At 39.4% G+C, this 18,589-nt stretch overlaps 1 protein-coding gene across 11 annotated transcripts in view; it reads right to left on the reverse strand.

The window, feature by feature from the left end:
• The window catches only part of NCOA2 (nuclear receptor coactivator 2), a 292,763-nt gene that overhangs the window by 87,130 nt on the left and 187,044 nt on the right, over positions 1 to 18,589 (reverse strand). For 10 of the 11 annotated variants that reach the window (XM_047841918.1, XM_047841908.1, XM_047841909.1 and 7 more), the window contains one exon: positions 17,185 to 17,357. In XM_047841918.1, the coding sequence (XP_047697874.1) occupies positions 17,185 to 17,357 (173 nt within the window). Of the gene's footprint in view, positions 1 to 1,022; positions 1,044 to 17,184; positions 17,358 to 18,589 lie in introns of those variants that run through there. The other variant, XM_047841919.1, reaches the window with a different exon arrangement.

An 18,589-nucleotide genomic window follows, 5' to 3' on the forward strand; every position in this document is an offset into this window, starting at 1 on the left:
GTTAGGGATGAGGAAAAGGCCGCTGATGTGGTCCACAGGAGGTCACTGCTGCTATTCCAGGGAGCACTGTTTGACGAGAAGGGGCAAGCAAACAGGCCAGATTCTAGTGACTACACGGTAAATGGGAGTGTGTAACTTACTTCATCTGTAAGGAACTTGGCAATAAGGGACGAAGAATGATGGAACAGTGCAGTGGGGTGAGAAGGAAACCATCATCAAAAGACTGTAGAACCTCAGACCTTTCTTGGTCCAGACCACATTCTGATGTTTCTCTATTCACTCCTCTGCTAACTGTAAAGGCTAACGGCATCCAGTGAAAGCCAACTAGGCAAGGATTCTCTAGAAGAATCTTCTTTGATAACTCATTCTATCAGTATTTGTGCTATGTATGTATAATGTATACAAAACATACATTTATTTAGGGGCACCTGGGTGGCTCAGTCGGTTAAGCACCCAACTTCGGCTCAGGTCACGACCATACCTTGTGTGAGTTCGAGACCTGCCCGAGTCAGGTCTGTGCTGACAGCTCAGAGCCTGGAGCCTGCTCTGGATTCCGTGTCTCCCTCTCTCTCTGCCCCTCCCCTGCTTACGCTTTGTCTCCATCTCTATCTCTCAAAAATAAATAAACATCAAAGTATACATTTATTCATAAATTGTATGCATTTACTGCTGTTAGGATGTATATGAAATATTATAAGAACTCAATGTTCTGGGCCCTGGCTTATCTTCTCATCTCTAGCTGAAATGACAGTGAGGACCTTCCGTGAACCCCAGGCGAGAATATGACACTTCCCAGAGCACACTGGCCTTACTCTAGAGACACACTTGGCAATGCTGCACCTTACCCGTGGCCCATCCCCATCCTTCCTATTACTAGATCCCGAGCTCCATGAGGCAGCAGTCATGTCACCTACTGAATTCTGGAACTCAGTAAAAAAGAAGGTACTCACTAAGTATTTTCCAACTCACAGAATGATGTGTGTTTTTTGTTTTTTTGTTTTGTTTTGTTTTGTTTTACTCACCAAGATCCACCATTGAGAGCTGGGAGGGTAATTGCCACCTTACTGCTTTGTCCTATTACTATGGCAGTAATGACGACAACCCCCATCGGCCTTTTGACAGTTCAACTGTCCCTTGATAAATAGGAAAGGAGGATCTATGTGGAGTCCACCTAAAGATGAATAATATTTTAAGATTTCTAAATAAGAGAATGGGGTACTCAAACAAAATTTTCAATTTGTTTAGCAAAATATTTTAAAACCTGATTTTAAAAAAGTCAAATTACAGCCTCTGTAGAAAACAGTGCAATGGTTCCTCAAAAAATTAAACACAGAATTACTACATGATCCAGCAAAACCACTTCTGGGTATATATTCCCAAAAGATATAGGCAGGGATTTAAACAGATATTTGTACACCAATGTTCATAAGAGCATTATTTACAACAGCCACAAGGTGGAAACAACCCAGATATCCATCAACAGATAAACAAAATATGGAATAATATGCAATGGAATACTATTCAGCCTTAAAAAGGAAGAAAATGCATATATATATTTTACATATACATATATGATACATAAATTCTGATACATATGTGTGCGTGTGTGTGTATGAACATGGATGAACATTATGCTAAGTGAAAGAAGCCAATTACACAAAGTAAACACTGTATGATTCCATGTACACGAGGTACCCAGAACAGTCTAATTCAGACGCAGAAAGCAGAAGAGTGGTTGTCAGGGACTGGTGAGAGGAGTGGTGGATTATCTAAGAGAGAATTTCTGTTTGGACTGATGACAAAGTTCCGGAGACAGATATTGGTGACAGGTGCACAACAAGGTGAAGGTATACTTAGTGTCACGCAAATATACACTTAAAAATGATAAATTTCATGTTACATATATTTTACCAAAATAAAAAAAGGTCAAATTAAAATCAATTCTCAGATTAAAGTTAATTGGTATCGTCTTTAATTAGTAAGTATTATAAGCAGATCTGCAATTCTCGTATTCTGTGAATTATCCTTCACTGACACATCCTTAGAAAACAGAACAGGATTTGAGACCTGATATGCTGATATGCCAAAGTCTAGAGTAATAACTGGACTAACAATTCTTTCTCTTTCTTTCTTTCTTCCTTTTTCTTTCTTTCTTTCTATTAGTTTTCTTTATTTTTGAGAGGCAGAGAGAGAGAGACAGAGCGCGTGTGGGGGAGGGGCAGAGAGAGAGGGAGACACAGAACCCGAAGCAGGCTCCAGGCTCTGAGCTGTCAGCACAGAGCCCAATGCAGGGCCCAAACTCGCGAACCGTGAGATCATCACCCGAGCCGAAGTCAGATGCTCAACCGACTGAGCCACCCAGGCGCCCCTGGACTAACAATTCTAATGAGATCCAAAACTGCAGAAGGCCAATTTTTACTGGACTTTGTGCTGATAGAAAGCATCAGCTGTAAAGCTCTTCATTTCTTACCAACAAAGCTGAGATGAAGAACATGATCACTGTTTTCCTGGAATCATTACCTTAACACTGAGGGTAACAGAAAAGATGAGAGGAGATTAAAAAGAAACAAACAAAAGGGACTACTGCACTTCTTACCAGAGATGAATGACCCAGTAATTAGCAAAAAGTGAATATTTTCTACATAGAAATGAAATAAAACAACTCAGAGTGGACAACAGCAATAAGGGAATTGGGAAGTGACATCCGTGAGTGAGTGCCTGTATCTGCCCGCCCCTCCCCAACTATATATAAACAGACAAACAATATGATCTATGAAGCCTGTACTTCCTCCTTCCCTATAACCTACATAAAGAAGTCTGACGTAGTAAAAGGCTTCAGGGAAAGAAACATTCTTTAGGGGAACACGAGAAATGGCTGAAATGAGGCAGAATAACAGAATATCGAGAAGAGAAATCTTAATGTCATTGTGATTTTCTCTCATTTTCCCACAGCCTCCAGATTTGCCTCAAGGAATCTTTCTGCACCTCAGAACCTCCTCTCCATCTTCTTAGCTTCGGGTCATGTTTGGTGCCTTAAGTGGTTAGGCAACATATGACACTAAGACATGGGACCACAGAAGGCATTCAATGCTCCAATATAGTATTAGCTACTTATTCTTTTTGAAGTATTTCCTTGGAAAAGATACTCAACATTGTTAATCATTAGGAAGGATTAGGAACATGTAAATCAAAACCACAATGAGAAATTAGCCCTTCACACCTGTTAGGATGGCCACTATCAAAAAACAGAAATAACAAGTGGTGGTGAGGATGTGGAAAAATTAGAACTTTTGTGTATTGTTGGCAGGACTGCAAAATGGTGAAAACATTATGGAAAACATATGGAGTATGCAGGTTCCTCAAAAAATTAAAAATAAAACTACCATATGACACAACAATCCCATTTCTGGATATTTATCCAAAAGTATCTAAAACAAAGTCTTGAAGAAATATTTGCACACTCGCATTCATTGCAGCACTGTTCATAGTAAGAAGATGCGAAAGCAACTATAACGTCTGCTGATGGATGAATGGCTACAGAAAATGTGGTATATATAAACGGGACATCACTCGGCTTTAAGAAGAAAAAAAAAATCCTGACATACACTACAACAGGGATGAAGCTCGAGGACATTATGCCAAGTTAAATAAGTCAATCACAAAGAGACAAATACCGCATGATTCCACTTACAGTACGCGTCTAAAGTAGTCAAAGTCATAGAAACAAAAAGTGGTTGCTAGGGGTTGGCAGTTGGGGGAAATGGCAAGTTGTTCAGTGGGTATATAGAGTTTCCACCATGCAAGACGAAAAAGCTCTAGAGGTTTCTCGTCCAACAGCGTGTATATAGTTAATAATACAATCACGTACACTTAAAAACTGCTCAGATGGTAAATTTATGTTACTATTTTTTTTAACCACCAAAACACACTCAAAACCAAAAAAGCTGTCATCAACCCAGAAAAAAGTCTCCTTGGAAAGACCAATTAGGATAGTTGCATGTACGATAATTTATTACTGTATAATCCATTTCAGTCTGAAAATTAACTTAACCTAAAGCACTACAAAAACAGTCACACTTCCCTCTTCCTCGTTCTACTAGTACAACAGGTTGGGAAAATAGGCTTGTTCTTACTCATTAAAAAAAAAAAAAAAGAAAAACAAAAACAAAAAACAAGATGAAGAAAAATGTACTTTAAGCCCAAACCAACCAGAGATGACAGCAATAAAAAGAACAAATAGTGGTGTTTGTCCTCTATATCTTTTGTTTATTCCACTGTTAATTACTATATATAAATCTGATTGTAATAAGCCATTTCTACTCTTCAGTGGTGAATAAATTATATATACAGACACACTTAGATAATAAGTGAACTATAGGGCAATTGGAAACGCTTGTTCTCTTCTCCCTACCACACCCCGAATATTTAATTCACTCAAAAATTATATCATTCTTCAAACTAAGAAAAATGAATTAGAGGTAACTATAGCTCACGGAAACTTAAACTTATCTGACAAAATCTTAACAGAGGAGTTCTTTCAAAACCAATACATCCAGTATCTGCATAGCACTAAATAGAAAATGTGAGTATGCTTTCTATTTGCTACATAATCTAGTCTAACACAGTATGTCTATTTAAAATAAGGAAAAATATCCCAAATTAATTGAAAATCATAATAAAAAAAAAACATAAAAAACTATAAAATACTCCCCCCTTACCCTGGGTTTTAAAATAGTTGACAAGTTGTGTGGATTTGTCATCCTTATTTTAAGACGGTCTCAAGAACTAAACTTATCAGAGTCTAAGAAAGTTTTAAAAGTTTACCAACTGCACTTAAAGAGACATAAACACACTTCCAGGAGACAAACTAAAATATCACAAATACCATCACAAAAGAGTATAATTTATCATCCTCGTACAAGAGACAAAATGGTAGAATAAAAATTTCAAGTTCTTAAATGTAGGGTGCTATTTTCCCCCAATATAAAACCATTATAATAAGGCTAGACAAAAGCTAAGCATCAGAAAAACTGGAGACATTTACTCTACACAGGCTAAGAACAACCATTGTGCTCAGAAATGCCACAGGTGTGAGTGATAAGTAGATAGGGTCTCTGCCATCAAGGAATTTGTCATTCAATAGGGGAAGAAAGAGAAAACCACAAAAGAACCTAATCAGAATAAGATTAGATAGTATAAGAAATGAGATGGAGAGTCAAAGGAGATGAGGCTACATTGGTTGGGAATTAAATCCTTTGTTGGGGCGCCAGGATGGTTCAGTCGCTTAAAGCGACTCCTGACCTCACCTCAGGTCACTATCTGCCGGTTCATGAGTTCGAGCCCTGTGTCAGGCTCTGTGCTGATAGTGCAGAGCCTGCTTGGGACATTCTCTCTCTCTCTCTCTCTCAAAATAAATAAATAAACCTAAAATAAAGAAGTTCTTTGTTAAAACAGCAGTATCTGAGACGAATCTTGAAGAATGGACACAAAGACTCTAGTGAGAATGGGCAGAAACAGGATAAGGAGGAACTCCAGCTAGGGAGGAAAGAGTATGAATAATGATGCAAAAGCAAAAACCCCATAAATATGTGTCGCCAACAGTACGTGGTCTAGGGGAGTCGTCTTAGGGTATACACACTGAGGATATGGGACATAAGAACGTAGCAATGGGCTAAACTAGTCAGATGTGGGGTAGTGGTGAAGGTGCCCTGTCGTTGGACGGGATCACCCAGCCTAGATTCCCTTTCGCTGTGCTTTACCAACCTAAGATAGTTGTACCACTCCATCCTTGTGGACTACTAAAGGTGGGAAAGAGTCAGCCAGCTGGAGGGGAAGAGGAGAGAAGCATTCTGGGCAGAAGACACAGACGCGGGAAACTGTGCATGTGTGCAGGCCCGTGTCAGTGCCAGCTGTGGAGGAGGGATGCAAGTTCAAGGAGTTTGTGGGTTGGAGCAAGGGAGAATACGAAACAGATCACAGAGGGACTTGTATGCTGTGGTGACGGTTCTCCTCTTGGACTCCGTCACAGAGCCTACAGCAGTCACTGAAGTTGAGGCGGAAGGATCAACTCGGCCCTCTCTCAAAGGGGTTTTAGAGAGTGCCTTTACCCAATTCTTGTGGAAGAATGGTCCGGTATTGCTCCCCTGGGCACAGTGACAGATCTGACTATTTCTGAGCCGCGGGAGAAGAGACAGGGGTGGGTGGCATACTGATTCACCTCCTGTTGACAAGGACAGGGAAAGGCTGAGCAGCAGGACACAGGCGGGCATTCTTCACTAAGGATGGGTGGGATTTAAGCGGAAGATGAGGGCTGACACCTAGGGGGCTCAGGACAAGGGCTCTTACCTAAGTGCTCACAGTTGTCAAATAAGACTGTGCTTTAAGTCATTAGTGACAATGTCCTAAGACACTACAAAATAAAATTTTCCATTAAAGACGTTTCTCTTTGTGTTTAAACCTGAGCACGCACGCTTCTGAATATGTTGCCAGTCCTCCTCTGTCTTTGTCAGGCTGTCTGGTGTTGGTCTATCTTTGTAGGTCTTGCTTACTACCTTTCCATCTTGTTCTTTCCCCCCTTCGTTTCCTCCTGTTCCTTCTATGCCCCCTCAACAAGCTATAAAAATGAATAAAAGGCAGGGGTGCCTGGGTGGCTCAGTCAATTAAGCATCCAACTCTTGATATCGACTCAGATCACGATCTCACGGTTTGTGGGACTGAGACCTGCATTGGGCTCTGTGCAGACAGCACGGAGCCTGCTTGGGATTTTCTCTCTCTCCTTCTCTCTGCCCCTCCTCTGCTTGCTCTCTCTCTCTCAAAATAAATAAACATTAAAACATTTTTAAAAAATGAATAAAATATTTCTTGTTAAAGATGACTAAGGTATTTTGTAGCTCTGTAGCATGTTTTTACGTAGTTTTTTCTTGTTATTGTTTTATTAGTTACGTGCCCCCCCAGCCACCTAAAGTCAGTAGCATTTAAAAAAAGGTTTCCTATTTCTAGTATCTCTAGAATCTAGGAACCATGGTAGACAACTTCAAGTTAACTCTGGTGAAGATTGCTAAGAGTTTCTCATTTTATGTCACCTTCTCTAAACTTCAATATTGCTTACAGTACTTTACTTACTGTCCATCTGGCTCTGACCTGCCGTTTTCAGCCTTAAATCCAAACAGTTGCTTCAAAATACCATATTCTGTAGCTAAACAATCTGACTTCACACATAGTGTGTGCCTTCGAGGGCTCCTGTGCCTTTGCTCGGGCCCCTCTGCTCCCTGTTTGGAAAAGCCTCTCTCCCCCAACCCTCAATCTCTCACCTTTTATAATCTCACTTTTCCAGAAGAAAGGAACAGAGAAGAACTACAAAAACAAACAGAAAACAATTAACAGAATGGCAATAAGTATTTACCTACCTGTGATTTCTTTAAATGTAAACAGACTAACTGCTCCAATCAAAAGATCTAGAGCAACTGGCAGGATTAAAAAACAAAATCCATCTATGTGTTGCCTACAAGAGACTCACTTCAGATCTAAAGACACACACAAACTGAAAATGAAAGGATGGAAAAAGACATTCCTTGCAAACGGAAGCAAAAAAAAAAAAAATCGAGGTAGCAATACTTATATCAGACAAAACAGACTCTAAAACAGAGACTATAATAAGAAACAAAGAAGGGGATGGTCAATCCAACAGGAGGCTATAACAGTTGTAAATATCTCTGTGCCCGTCATAGGAATACCTAAATGTATGGAACAAATATTAAAAGACAGAAATGGAGAAAGGGACAGGAGTACAAAGTCGGGGGCTTTAACCTCCCCCTTACATCAACGGACAGATCATCCAGACAGAAAACCAACAGGTTACCACTGGCTCCGAATGACACTTTAGACCAGATGGACTTAAGAGATACATACACAGAACACTCCAATCCCCATCAACAGAATATACATTATTTTTCAGGCGTACAGAGAACATTCCCCAGGATAAATCAAGGTTAGGTCACAAAACAAACGTCAAAAAATTTAAGGAGATTGCAGTCCTATCAAGCATCTTTTCTAACAGTGGTAAAACACTAGAAATCAATTACAAGAAAAAAACTGGAGGGTAAAAAAGAGAAAAAAGACAAACATGTGGAGGCTAAGCAACGTGCTACTAAACAAAAAATGGGTCAACAAAGAAATCAAAGAGGAAATGAGATAAATGAAATTGAAACTACAACGGCTCAAAAACTTTGGAAGGCAGCAAGAGTAATTCTAAGAGAGAATTCAGAGTGATACAGGCCTACCTCAAGAAACGAGGAAAATGTCAAACGCTCTAACCGTGCACCTAATGGAACCAGAAATAGAAGAACAAAGCCCAAAGTTAGCAGAACAAAGGAAATAATAAAGATCAGAGCGGAAATGAGTTAAATAGAAACTAAAAGGACAATAAAAAAGATCAATGAAACTAAGAGCTGCTTCTCTGAAAAGATAAAATTGATAAACCTTTAGCCACACTCCTCAAAAAAAAAGGGGGGGGAGGGCTCAAATAAAATCAGAAATGAAAGAGGAAAAATTACAACTGACACTACAGAAATACAAAAAAATTGTGAAAGATTACTATGAAAATATATATGCCAACAAGTTAGACTGCATACAGGATACGCATAAATTCCTAGAAACATACAATCTTCTAAGCCTGAATTGGAAAAAATGGAAAATCTGAACAGACCAATTACAAGTAATGAAATGTAAACAATAATCAAAAAACTCCGAATAAACCAGAGTCTAGGATCAAAAGACTTCACAGGTGAACTCTACCAAATATTTAAAGAACAGCTGTTAAGCTACTCTTCTCACACTATTCCAAGAAACTGAAGAGGAAGGAATTTTCCCAAATCCAATCTATGATGCAGGCATTGCCTTGATACTAAAACCAGACAAGCACCATGAAAAATCTTAATAAAGTAGGTTTAGAAGGAACATACCTCAACCTAATAAAGGTCATGTGACAAACCCAAGCTAACATCATATTCAATGGTGAAAAGTTCAGAGCTTTACTCTAATAGCTGGGAACAAAACAAAGATGTCCACTCTCACCACTTTTATTCAATGTAAAACTGGAAATCCTAGCCATAGCAAGCAGACAAGAAAAAAAGACATCCAAACTGGTAAGAAGTAAAACTGTCACCATTTGCAGATGACATGATACTATGGCATACAGAAAATCCTAAAGACTCCACCAAATAACTACTAGAACTAAGAAATGAATTCAGTAAGGGTGCGGGATACAAAATTCTGTTGCATTTCTAGGTAACAATAATGAGCTAGCAATAAGAGAAATTGAGAAAACAATCCCATTTACAATTGCCTCAAAAAAACAAAAAACCCCACAAAAAACCCAAGAATACATTTAACCAAGGAGGTGAAAGATCTGTACTCTGAAAACTGTAAGATACTGATGAAAGAAACTAAAGATAACACAAGTAAATGTTAAGTTACACCATGCTCATGGACTAAAAGAATTAATATTAAAGTGTCCATACCAGCCAGAGCAATCTTGAGAAGTGATAAGCTGCAGGTATCACTACCCCAGATTTGAGACTATACTACCAAGCTTCAGTAATCAAAACAGTATGGTGCTGGCACAAAACCACACACAAATCAATGGAACAGAACAGAGAGCCCATGCTTGTACGGTCAATTAATCTATGACAAAGGAGGCAAGACTATCAAACGGGAAAAGACAGCCTCCTGAATAAATGGTATGGAGAAAACTGGACACCTACACGCAAAAGAATCAAACCGGACCATCTGCTTATACCATATACAAAAATAAACTCAAAATGGATTAAAGACCTAAATGTAAGACCTGAAACCATAAAAATCCTAAATGAAAACATAAGTAGTAAACTCATGGACCCTGGTCTTAGAAATATTTTTTTGGCTCTGTCTCTTTAGGCAAGGGCAACAAAAACAAAAATAAGCAATTGGGACTACATCAAACTAAAAAGCTTTTGCACAGGGAAAGAAACCATCAACACAACGAGAAGGCAACCTACTGAATGGGAGAAGACATTTGTAAGTGATTTATCTGACAGTTAATATCCAAAACATATAAAAAAAAAAACTTATGCAACTTAACACCAAAACCAAAAAAATCCGATTAAAAAAATGTGGAGGACCTAAACAGATGTTTTTCCAAGGAAGACACACAGATGGCCAAGAGACACATGAAAAGATGTTCAGCATCACTCATCACCAGGTAAATGCAGATCAAAACCACAATGAGCTATCATCTCGCACCAGTCAGAATGACTAGTATCAAAAAGACAAGAAATAACAAGTGCTGGTGAGGATGTGGAGGAAACAGAACCCGTGTGAACTGCTGGTGGGAAAGTAAATTGGTACAATCACTGTGGAAAACAGTATGGAGGTTCCTCAAAAAATTAAAAATAGAAAAACCGTACAATCCAGTAATTCCACTGCTGGGGATTTTCCCTAAAATAATAAAGACGCTAATCCAAAAAGCTATATGTACCCCTATGTTTGCAGAGTAAATAATGCAACATTATTTACAACAGCCAAGGTATGAAAACAACCCAAATGTCCCACTGATAGACGAACGGATAAAGAACACGTGGGGTGTGTGTATGTGTATACATACATAAACCACACACAACATAATATCGCTCAGCCATAAAAGAGAATGAAATTTTGCATTTGCAGTAACATGGATGGACCGAGAGTCCTCTGCTAAGTGAAATAAGTCAGGCAGAGAAAGACAAATACTGTATCATTTCAGTGAAGTATGGAATCTAAAAAACAAAATGGATAAACAAACAAAAAAATCAGAAACACTCACACATACAGAGAACAAACTAGTGGTTGCCAGAAGGGAGAAAGGAGAAAGGGAGATGGGAGAAAAAGGTGAAGGGGATAGAGGTACAAACTTCCAATCATAAATTCAGTCACAGGAATGAAAAGTATAGGGAATATAGTCAATAATACAGTAACTTTTTATTTAAAAAGTTTATTTATTTGAGAGAGAGAGTGCACACACACGAAAGGGAGGGGCAGAGAGGGACAGAGAGAATCCCAAGAAGACTCCATGTTCTTAGCACTTTAAGAAGATAAAAAAAGGGGCGCCTGGGTGGCTCAGTCGGTTGAGTGCCCGACTTTGGCTCAGGTCATGATCTCACGGTTCGTGGGTTCGAGCCCCACGTCAGGCTCTGTGCTGACAGCTCAGAGCCTGGAGCCTGCTTCGGATTCTGTGTCTCCCTCTCTCTGTGCCCCCTCCCCTCTCATGCTCTGTCTCTCTCTCCCTCAAGAATAAATAAAAAAAAAAAAAAAAAGAAAAGATAAAAAGAGAAGTTGGCAAATGGAATTCAAACTATATGTAGTGAATAAGGGACCAATGTTTCAAAAAAGAGTTAAAAATATATATGCCATTATCAGTCTCCCATTCATTATCCAAATAATCAAGAGTTTGTACTATCATGAATACTTGACCTACACCAAAACACCGTCTTCAGTATGAGAGTATCTACAAGGGCACGTCTTAGTGATGCTGAATTTCCAGTGAGATGGGGTGCTCTGCCATCACCCTAAGGTTTCACCACACGGAACCTGATGAAGGCCGAGGAGCATCACCCCAAAACCCTGATTTATAGGTCTCCTGCCAGGGAAAGGCAACTGATCTCAGACCTCTGTTGCTTACTTTGCTTCATGACAGCTATTAGCTCAAGCTTAGGCTTCAGCTTTGAATAACCAATTCCATCCCAAGAACTTCTTGCATTTGACACGAGGAAAAAAAGAACGGGAAGGGAAAGCATCATCTTAATAGGCTCCACATTTACTTTGATGGGCAAGAATTAGGTTGTTTCCATTACTATCTTCTTAAATCTTTAAATAATTCTGTTAGTTTATGAATTTGACTCACCTGTATTTATAATATGACTTGCTCACTTCCATGCCTACCAGTGGTATACTGGGAAATGTTTAAAAAAACCAGCTCTTTGGGGGAAAAACAGTAAGCACCATGATGTTTACTGCAGACTTTACTAGTATCACGGATATGTAGCATATAATCTACAAATGATAATAAAATATACAACACTCTTTACTGTGAATTGCAAATAGCCAGCTGATTCTTAAGGAATGCTTCTGTTAATTTTTGCCAAATTCCTGTATTGCAACCAACCTATGATTGCAACTGATGAAAAATGGTTCCAATATGAATACTGGTTGAAATTTTCACTTAAGTTAATGAGCAAGACAAAGATGGAATAATGAAAATGTATGAAGACGCTATATGCAGAAATACAATTGTTTGTCAATCTGCGAGCGACTTTTTGCCGAACTGGATATTATCTTTTGTGTATGCACGAAATGGCTACTTGATGTTAAAATGTCAGGGGGTAATTATTTATTTATTTTTATTTATTTTTTAATGTTTATGTATTTTTGAGAAAGAGACAGAGTGTGAGGTGGGGAGGGGCAGAGAGAGATGGAGACACAGAATCCGAAGCGGGCTCCAGGCTCTGAGCTGTCAGCACAGAGCCCGACGCGGGGCTTGAACTCACGGACTGCGAGATAGTGACCTGAGCTGAATGAAGTCGGATGCTTACCGACTGAGCCACCAAGGCACCCTGTCAGGTGGTAATTATTAACATTTTCTCCATTACATTTTTCCCCCCCAAAAAATCTTCATTACTTTTTCTTAAGTCTAAAGTGACAGCCAACAAAACCAATCGAGCCTTGATTTGGAGAGTTTACCAGCTTTCCAGGGTATCAATATTTTCTTCATGGCTGATTTCTTTTTTTTAATTTTTTTTTTCAATGTTTTTATTTATTTTTGGGACAGAGAGAGACAGAGCATGAACGGGGGAGGGGCAGAGAGAGAGGGAGACACAGAATCGGAAGCAGGCTCCAGGCTCTGAGCCGTCAGCCCAGAGCCTGACGCGGGGCTCGAACTCACGGACCGCGAGATCGTGACCTGGCTGAAGTCGGACGCTTAACCGACTGCGCCACCCAGGCGCCCCTTCATGGCTGATTTCAATGTAACACGACTGAACGTGGACTGAGGAGACGCAGAGTAACCAGTGCTGTGCGCTGTGTCTGTCCTGTAGGTAGACACATGACACGAAGGGCCTCTGGCATGTAAGACAATGGCTAAATGCAGTGGAATAATTAGCAAATGAGAAATTTTAGTCTCCCTTGCCTTTTTACATATAGTTTAATCACAAGTCCGTGTAATTTTTAATAGTGAAGTGCTCATCAACTGGCTTATAAAATTCTCGAAACCGCACAACTGGTTTTCGTCGGTTGACAGGAGTTGACTCTAGCATATCCCTGCTCCTCACCTTCTCTTAAAATACGGGTAGCCTGGTTCAACAAGAAAATGTCCCCCAAATCTAGCTTGCACTGACACAGATTTTCGAGATGCACCTTTTCATTCCTACTGTTATTCACTCATTAAAGCTACTTTTCGAAAACCAATAATGAAAGGTTGAGACCAATTCTCCATTAACTGATCAATACACCCTGTATTCAAATATGCTGCTCTCAAGCGGCTTTAAATGAAGTGACAAATGTTTTCCAAATAATAAAATCCATTTAAAATTATTATTTAAGATTAAAAAACAATGAAAGGTGTATCTAAATTGGGGTAACATAGGAGATGTTAAACAGCGCAGCAAAGATGTGTTAATTTTTAGTACTCCCCTAAATGTTTGTTACTTTACACTTCAATTTTATTTCTTAGGTGCATAGGAATTCCTGTGTATTTTCCATAGACAAGCTGAGTTAAGTTTCCAGCTGAGGAGTGTGGAGTTGGACACAGTAATTCAAAATTAAATCATTTGTATTCTTCATACTACGTATTATTCTTCCGTGGGATAGAAGCAGTATTAGCCTCATTACGAAAAAAGGTTACTTACTATTTATGAACTACCGTTTCTAACTTATAGAAGCCAGAAGTTTTCAACTTTATCAGCATTGTCTCACATAGGACACGACGTCTGTGTACATGTGCTCTGCTTCTACGAGGTCCACTGCAGTGCGAACGCTCCGGAAGGGCCAGTGTCTCCCAAACACGGGCCTCACCAAGTGCTATAAATGAGCCGATGCTCATGTATTTAAATAGCTGGTAATTCTCCCTCCCAATTCTCATCCTTTAGGCCATTTTAAATAATCCTTTCTTCTCTCTCCTCTATTTATAAGGCAAATGGAAACTCGAGGGACAGCTGATGACAGAGCAGCCCTGAGTGAAAAAGCCGAACACGCTCGGCTCGTCTGCCTGAGCTTTTGACCATGGAGGCTACCTTAGATATAAGCCTGGCTTTTCCGACGTGCGATCTTTACTGTGACGCTTCACGCAACCTAGTTTAACTTCTCTGGCGCAATTATGATTTTATTCGGCCTGGTACCTGTGACTGAAATATAAATTAAGTTCGGAAACACGATGAAGGTGATGGTGGTTGGACTTCATTTATACTGGCCGACGGGGCATCGGCCAGGCGGGTGGGCACGCGGAGTGAGGGAGAAGGGCTGAGGTCTGACTTGTGTGTTGCTCTTGGGCCTCGTGGCTCTCAGCTGCCGAGACACATCCAGCTGGCCCCGACACAGCTGGCATCGGAGTGCTCTGCATGGGCTACGCACGGCTCTCTGGCAGCAGAAAACTTTACTTTCTTCAAATGGCCCCGCAGGAAAGGATGTTCGTAATCTGCTTCCCCACCTTTTTGATTTCTCATTTTCTGCCTGAAGGAGAGGCTCACTGTCTGAAGACCTCAACATGTATGAAGAAAAGAAGGTGACATTCTGCTTACTGTGAGAAAGATATTTACTGACCACCTACCGCACGTTCACCGGGCCGGGTATTTGCGGAGTGCATTTACATAGCTCGTGATTTCTTCAACAGCCATGCAACCTCAAGATTGTGATTGCTAAACTCCGTATGAGGAGATGGAGTTACAGGTACAGAAAATAATTTGCCCAGGTTCAAAGAGCCTGTAAGAGGCAGATCCAGGATTCAGACCTGGCTTCTGTCTGATTTGATTCTAAAGTCTCGCTGCCTTTTAAAAAATAATTGAGTAAGCAAGCAATATTTTTAAAATAGTAGATTGAGACCATCAAAGTGTATCTGGGCTTTTCATTTGGTTTTTAACTCCTGCCTCCCTTTTCAAAACACATTAATTTTCAAATTAATAGGAACATTATTATAAGAATAAGATGTGACAGGGTGTTTATTGTTGCTGCTTCTTGGGTGGTTGTGGTATGCAGCCTTAGGATTAAACCTACGGGAAAAGTATGGCAGAGTCCCAGCGTGACACATCTTAACGTGTTTTATGGTTTGAAGGGGGAATTACCAAAGTTTTGCAAAACTTTAAAACCTTGTGCAAGACCTTGATGGTAAAAAAAAAAAAAAAAAAAAAGACACATAACTGTTTTAAACTGTGAAAGTACCGCCTACCATGCAGTGTTCACAAAATTGTCTCGTTCAGCTTCAGAAATCGGAAACAAGTAGCTTGATTTCTCCACCACAGTATCAGCAACTAGAAACGCAGTCACTTCGAAGCACTATAAAACTTTAACCAATTATTTCTCCTAAGAGCTCTAGGAATGTTATTCTATCCATTTGCTGATACCAAAAAATGAAGATGCAAAATTGAGGTTAAACTGAGGGTTTTTTTTTAACGTTTATTTATATTTGAGAGAGCGAGCGAGTGAGCGAGTGCAAGCAGAGGAGGTGCAGAGAGAGGGGGAGACACAGAATCCGTAGCAGGCTCCAGGCTCTGAGCTGTCAGCACAGAGCCCGATGAGGGGCTTGAACTCACGAACCACGAGATTGTGACCAGAGCCGAAGTAGGACGCCCAACCGACTGAGCCACCCAGGTGCCCCTGACGTTTTCTTTTTTTCTTCTCTTTCTTTCTTTCTTTCTTTCTTTTTTTTTTTTTGGAGACTAAGCTGAGTTTTTGATGACTAGTGGATCTCAAAGGGAAAAGAAGGAAGACAAAAGAGGTGAAGGGCTACCGAGGCAGGCAGTGAGAGCAGAAACTCGTTGAATGCTTAATGATATCATTTTGATGGAGAAACTGGGAAATAAAGACTGATTTTCAGACTGGGTTGGTCTGAGAAACTGTTGTGTATGCTATGTGTATGTTTTTAAGTTCTTAAAACAAAGAACTACATGTGTAAAATTTTTTAAATATGAAACTGAAGCTTAATAGTAAATGTATAAAAATGAAAAATCCTATGATGATAATATGCAAATAGATAAGCTAGGAGTTTATGACTGACGGCAAGTTTCAGGTCCTACACCTACACAGACAAAGACATTATTTCTCTAAAATCTGCCTCTTTTGAATATCACATAAAAAGGGAGAATAAAAACAATGAACTCTGAGAGGATGCAGTCAAAAACAGATTACAAGAGATAATAATCTCCCCAGCCCTGAAGGAAAGCAGTGTATGAATACTTTAAGAGCATTGGCCCTGAGCCCCCAAGACACTGTTCATACTTGCCTAATACTGATTTTTTTTTTTTGGCACCACAAAGTCCAATGTGTTTTTTTAAAATATTATTTTCTTAATTTTTTTCTGTAGGCAAAAATATCAAAGAAGAGAGGCAGAAAATGATCTCTGAAAAAAAGAAAACCCCAGGAAGAAAGCTGTCATGTTCCGTGTTTCAACTTCACAAAAGAATTCTGACTAGAGGCTTGAGCCTTTCAAATCTCTTGTCATTCAGGATATGAAATTCTAATCTAGCGGCGTGGCCAGTTGAGGCTCCGACTTAATCAAATATGCTGACTAGCTGAAACAGGAGGTGGCTTCCTTTCCTTACTTCTGGTTTCCATCTTTAGTTGGCTTCTCACTTGCAAATTATGACAGTCACTTGCTGTGCAAGCAATGAAAATTCCAACGTAGGGGAGGAGAATCAGTGGGCACCTAATTGAGTTTTACTAGATGAAAAGTTACATCACCCTGCCTCACCTCAGTCTCCTCTGTCTTTAGGGAATTGCTGAATTTTATATAAAGCCTATTTATAAACCACTGCAAGTGATACTTGCATTCATCTTGCACTGTGACATCATTTCCTCATCAATAATTTAAGCAGAAGAAACGGATTAAAGGGACTCTGAAGCGACTTCTCATACATGAAAAAACAGAAACCAGCTAAACTCTCCAAAAGATTAATTCGGGCCTCTTACCTTGTTCTTTGATCTGACGAATTTGCTTCACAGTTTCTTTTAAGATTGCACATTTGTCAGGTTTGAAGTTGAAGTTGTCTATATCATTAAAATTTGCAAAAATCAGCTCTGCGAGTTCTTCAATGTATTTATTTTCCTGTTCACGATTACGCTTCTCAGTGCTCCTCTTGGGGCTACAAAGAAGAAACATGGTTTTTATTATGCATTTGAAAAAAAAGCTATTATAAAAAAAGAAGCATGTTACACAAGTTCTAATAAAAAATAACAAACAAAAGTCACTTACATAAAACATGGAAGTACTTTGGGGGAAAAAATCTGAACGTGTCCTACATGTTGCATGTTTTACTGAAATCAAACTCACCCCAGCACGTGATTATAGATTTACTTGTGTGATCATTTGTTCAATGTGCATAACGTCCCCCAGTGGACAGTAAGCCTCACCAGGACAAGGATCAGGAAGATCTGCTCATCACCAACCTTAATACAACACTTGGCAGAAGTGGGCATCGAATTTACTGTTGAATACATAGAGGGATGTTTTAGACAAGCAAGGGAGATTATTTTATACAATTTTAAAAATTTACGTAAGATTAGTAAAAGAAGAAAGGGAATTTAACCCAGTTACAATAGGAATAAAGAAATGGCAGTGATTTTTGGTAAAGCATAAAAAGATACAAATAAACCTTCATCGTTTCACAGACTTCTTTAGGATGTTGGTAATCAAACCAGTCTTTTTAGATAATGCAAAAAACCACAGTGCAGCTAGAAACAAAAGCGAAACTGACCCGGGATATTTGTTAACTCTCCAGTCTGAATGACATGCAAAATATAAACAGTCTAAGGTCAACTAAAGTTTTAAAAAGTTAATGGAAAGGAGGGAAAAATAAAAATTGGCAAGATCTTCTCATTTGAGTTTAAGATAGCAAGTTCCCTCTGACACTAACATTAACAGCGTACAACCTTTTTTTTTTTTTTTTTAGTCGAGGGCCCACTAAATGACATTCAAACGGTACAATAAATAAGGAAAGTTGTTTGACCAAGTAACTTTCTGTAGTTTTAATATATAATTATTTGTATATAATACCCAGTGATAAAATTTTGTAGTCTGTAATATATTTCCAGGCACCAGCACAGCACTAGGTAAAACATTAGCCCCTCCACTGAAACAGTCTCCATTTTATCAATCTGTCTTCTTGAGTGGATTCCTGGCATTAAAGACATTTGACAGACAGAAAGCTGAGGACGGCCAGGAGGTAGTAGGTAATCTAGAGGTAACATACTGGAGCTAAGGGTTGGAGGCTGGGATGTGGACAGTGACGATTTAATAGACTTGTTTTGCTTGGCAACTAACAGGGGAAAAGGCAACATGAAATATTGGCTTTCTGCTCTGTCTCCTTCTCTGCCT

The sequence above is a fragment of the Prionailurus viverrinus genome, chromosome F2, assembly GCF_022837055.1.
Source record: "Prionailurus viverrinus isolate Anna chromosome F2, UM_Priviv_1.0, whole genome shotgun sequence".
Classification (NCBI taxonomy): domain Eukaryota; kingdom Metazoa; phylum Chordata; class Mammalia; order Carnivora; family Felidae; genus Prionailurus; species Prionailurus viverrinus.